Raw genomic sequence first — 3,902 nt, 5'->3', positions numbered from 1 at the left:
TGCTAAATGTAATGTAATTACAATTGCTCTCTATAGAACTATCCGCTTTAGCGCCAACATAGCTGATTTGGAGGGTTGTCGATATTTGTGATAGCCTGCTATTGAAAATATTGTGTGAACTAATCAGATTTTTCTCCTAATGAACTTTTATGATACTAATAACACACAAGCCTGTATATTTTTTCCTTTCATAATATTAGTAAAAGGAAAGTCGGTCATGTCCACTCCAGTGCATCCACAATTGGACTTTGTAATGAGTTTGTTGGAGTAGCAAAGCTCTTGGTGTTAATCTTTTCTTTCCCTTAAATCATGGAGTCATAGAAAGTTTAATTTGCTGATATTCTCACATGCCCTAACCCCAAGTGATAAATTGCATCCGAGAAATGTACTAAAGATGATACACATCACAAATAGTTCCGATCATGCATCACGGTATATTTAAGCAAAGTAAAGCAAGCTATTTTGAAAAACAAAAGGAGAATTCACGAACAGTTTTTCCTAAAGCTAATTGAGTAATGGTAAATTGTCAAAGAAGCAAATAAAAAATCACAAACAATTAACTTGCACAAACATGGTTCTACAGCCACTACTCCATAGTGGTATATATGGATGAGCACCATGGTTTTGATCCTATCTTGCTATAGCTAGGTAGGTGTGTGTGGTGTGGTGTAGATATAAGGAAGTATGCTCTTAACTCTGCTTTTCCAAACCAAACAGCCATGCATCCAAGATTTTCCTCTCCATATTATTGGTTGTCCTAGCCTGCCGGCCAACATGTGCTACAATACCCATTCCCTCCCATCTAAACAGTATGTCCCTCCCCTGCAAATTGCACCCCAAAAAATCAAAATCAAAGGCAACACCATCACCTACTCCCTCCGGTCCATATTAATGGACTTCACTTTGTCAAGATTCGCATGTATCTAGTTAAGTTTTTAGACTAGATGCATGTGTATCTAGACAAAGTTGAGTCCATTAATATGAACCAGAGGGAGTAGCTAGCTTGCCCTCTCTAATCAGGCATGCAAAACCACCATACCTTTCTTTACCCCATCTCCATCCGTCCAGCCGCACATGATTATTGGGGAGCTGCTACTAGTACTGGTGATGCTCACACTCCCCTTCCATGCATGCACTCTCTCTAGACACACACCAATCATTCTCACCCACGTACGTACAACCACAGACCTACACCTACACAATTTGCAGAGACAACAACAATTAGATTGCATTAATTTACTCTCGCTCTCCCTCTCTCTAGATCTTTCTCCCCTATAAAAGGGACATTTCAGTCACACCACAAGTCCACAGAAATCACAAGCTCAAACTCAGACACGCCATAGCCCATAGCAAGCGAGAATAGGCATAGCAGCAGTGCAAGGAAACACAAAAGGCTTGCAAACACATGCTGCTGCCTCTGGTGAACATGCAAGCTCCTCCGGAGAAGAGCTGCATGCATCAGCAGATGATGACCAAGGTGTCCATCTCGATCCTGGTGATGGCGCTGCCGGTGCTCTACGTCTCTGTCCTCCACGTGCCGCCTTCCACGCTCTTCCGGGACACCACCTTCTGGTTCCTCATGTCCAACTCCATCATCGTCGTCATCGCCGCCGACTCCGGCATGCTCTTCTTCGGCTCATCCTCCCCCGCCGCCTACGTCGACGACCGTCCCTTCCTGGCCTCCGGTGACGCGTCGACGGTTGTGCCCGTCGAAGAGCTCCTGCCTGTGGTCATCATGAACGACGACCAAGGGTTGGTTGTTGCGAGGGACGTCGTCCATGGCGATACGGTGGTCGCCATGGACGCCCACGCATTGGTTGCGAGAGGCGACCATGGCGTCGTTAAGCCTGAAAGACAAGAGATGACGCCGGTGGAGGACGGCGTGACGGTGAAAGCGAGGCTGACGGCGAGCAGGAGCCTGGCGAGGGAGGAGAGGGCGGCAAGGAGGCGGCGGAGCAGGTCCCACTCGCACGCGCTCGCGGCCGCCGTGCCCGAAGATCCGGTGGTTGAGGACAAGAGCGTGGTGGTCGTGAGGGAGGAGAAGCTCCGGCGGACAGCAACGGAGGTGCGGCGGCGTCCGACCGCCGCGGCCGCGGAGGAGGAGGAGGAGAGCGAGTTCTACGCGAGGCTCTCTGACGAAGAGCTGAACCGGAGGGTGGAGGACTTCATTACCAGGTTCAACAGGGAGATCAGGATGCAGGTCGAGAAGGAACTACAAGCCTGATGAAAATCTCAGATCGATCGAATCCGGTCCCGAGAAAAAAACAGGATTCGAACTGCGAAAATTTCACGGAGAACAGTTCAGTTCTTGATGCTCGAAAAAAGTTCCCGCGTTCCAAACGGGCCTAAGCCGAGAAGCTTTGGTCGCGACGTGTCGCGATCGTGACCATGTACATGTTCTGCTTAGAAGGACGGTGTAGTATCAGTATGAGTGTGAGTGGTATACTGGTATTAGATAGTAGTAGGAAGTAGTAATAATTAGTGAGTAGCTTCTTCTTTCATGGAAGATCTTCTGGTGCAGAAGAGTGAGAGCGAGAGGAGCGTCAAGCAAGGCTTAGATCTGTACATTATAGATGGAGAGGAGTACTTCTACTTGAAGAGGCATGAGATCAGTTAATAAAGAGAGGGAAGGAGGCATTACTAATATATTAGATATGCTCTTCATTGTCAAAAAAAAATTATATCTTGGTTACACTAACTACTAATACCTCCGTCCAATGAATAATGCTTTTAAAAAAGTCAATCTGAGCAAAGTTTGATCGAACTTCACGAAAAATCTATCAACAAATATGATATTCTACAATATCATATGAAAATATAGTTCATGGTGCATCTAATAATATTGATCTTATATTTTACATGTTAATAACTTTTGTAAAAACTTAGTTAAACTTTAGATGGTTCGACTTTAAAAAAATATGAGCCTTAATCATTGGAATTGAGGTAGTATTCACAACAAGTAACCTATGTGTGTACTTCATGCAGAAGATCTTGTCCTGTGGAGAATGATCAAGAGGTGGGCGCACCTTAATTAACAGACAAAAAATTAGCCATGTACAGTGAATGCAGAAGCTAAAATGGATTTTTTAATCACAATCTGAGAAATTTGTGATTTTCAAGTTTTAAGTTGGATAAGATTCAGTTCAGTATCTACTGGTCTGCTCGTCCTTTCTTGATCTCCTTCTGCAATCAACTGAGGCTCTTCTTTGGCAATCAGCTGAAGATCCTGCTTTTCTATCAACTGTCTTTCTGACAAGATCTCTTCATGGTGATCTACACAAGTACACAACAATTCTAAATGGCTCCTGACGACAATCCAAATCTCTCAATTTGTAGCATATCCATTAAGTATTTTATCTGTGTAGGTCGACATGAGGATCTAAATGCAGGGCAGGAGCAGAGATGCTTCATAGTTTAATTTTTGTTTTCCTAGAAGACAGTAACATCATCTCGTCCTGCGGAGAATGATCAAGAGCTGGGCCCACCTTGACAGGTAAAAAAATTAGCCATGTACAGTGAAGACAGAAGCTAAAATGGATTTTTTAATGATATTATGAGAATTTTGTGATTTTCAAGTTTTAAGTTGGATATCATTCAGTTCAGTATCTGTTGGTTTGCTCGTCCTTCCTTGATCTAATTCTGCAATCAACGAAGATCTTTTTTGGCAATCAGCTGAAGATCATGTTTTGCTATCAACTGTCTTTCTGACAAGATCTTGTCCTGGTGATCTACACAAGTACACAACAATTCTAAATGGCTACTGACGACAATCTAAATCTCTTAATTTGTAGCGTATCCATGAAGTATTTATATCTGTCTAGGTCGACATGAGGATCTAAATGCAGGGCAGGAACAGAGATGCAGACGCTCAATAATAATAATAAAATCCTAGAAGACAGTAG

At 43.7% G+C, this 3,902-nt stretch overlaps 1 protein-coding gene across 1 annotated transcript; it reads left to right on the top strand.

The window, feature by feature from the left end:
• The first annotated feature begins 1,295 nt into the window (after positions 1 to 1,295).
• On the top strand, positions 1,296 to 2,646 carry LOC127320840 (uncharacterized). The gene has a single exon (XM_051349929.2). It carries the CDS (start codon positions 1,406 to 1,408, stop codon positions 2,222 to 2,224), a length of 819 nt encoding a protein of 272 aa, XP_051205889.1. The 5' UTR covers positions 1,296 to 1,405; the 3' UTR covers positions 2,225 to 2,646.
• Positions 2,647 to 3,902: the final 1,256 nt, after the last annotated feature.

This window comes from Lolium perenne, chromosome 5 (assembly GCF_019359855.2).
Source record: "Lolium perenne isolate Kyuss_39 chromosome 5, Kyuss_2.0, whole genome shotgun sequence".
In the NCBI taxonomy this organism is placed as follows: Eukaryota; Viridiplantae; Streptophyta; class Magnoliopsida; order Poales; family Poaceae; genus Lolium; species Lolium perenne.
This window is presented reverse-complemented; position numbering and strand designations above follow the sequence as displayed.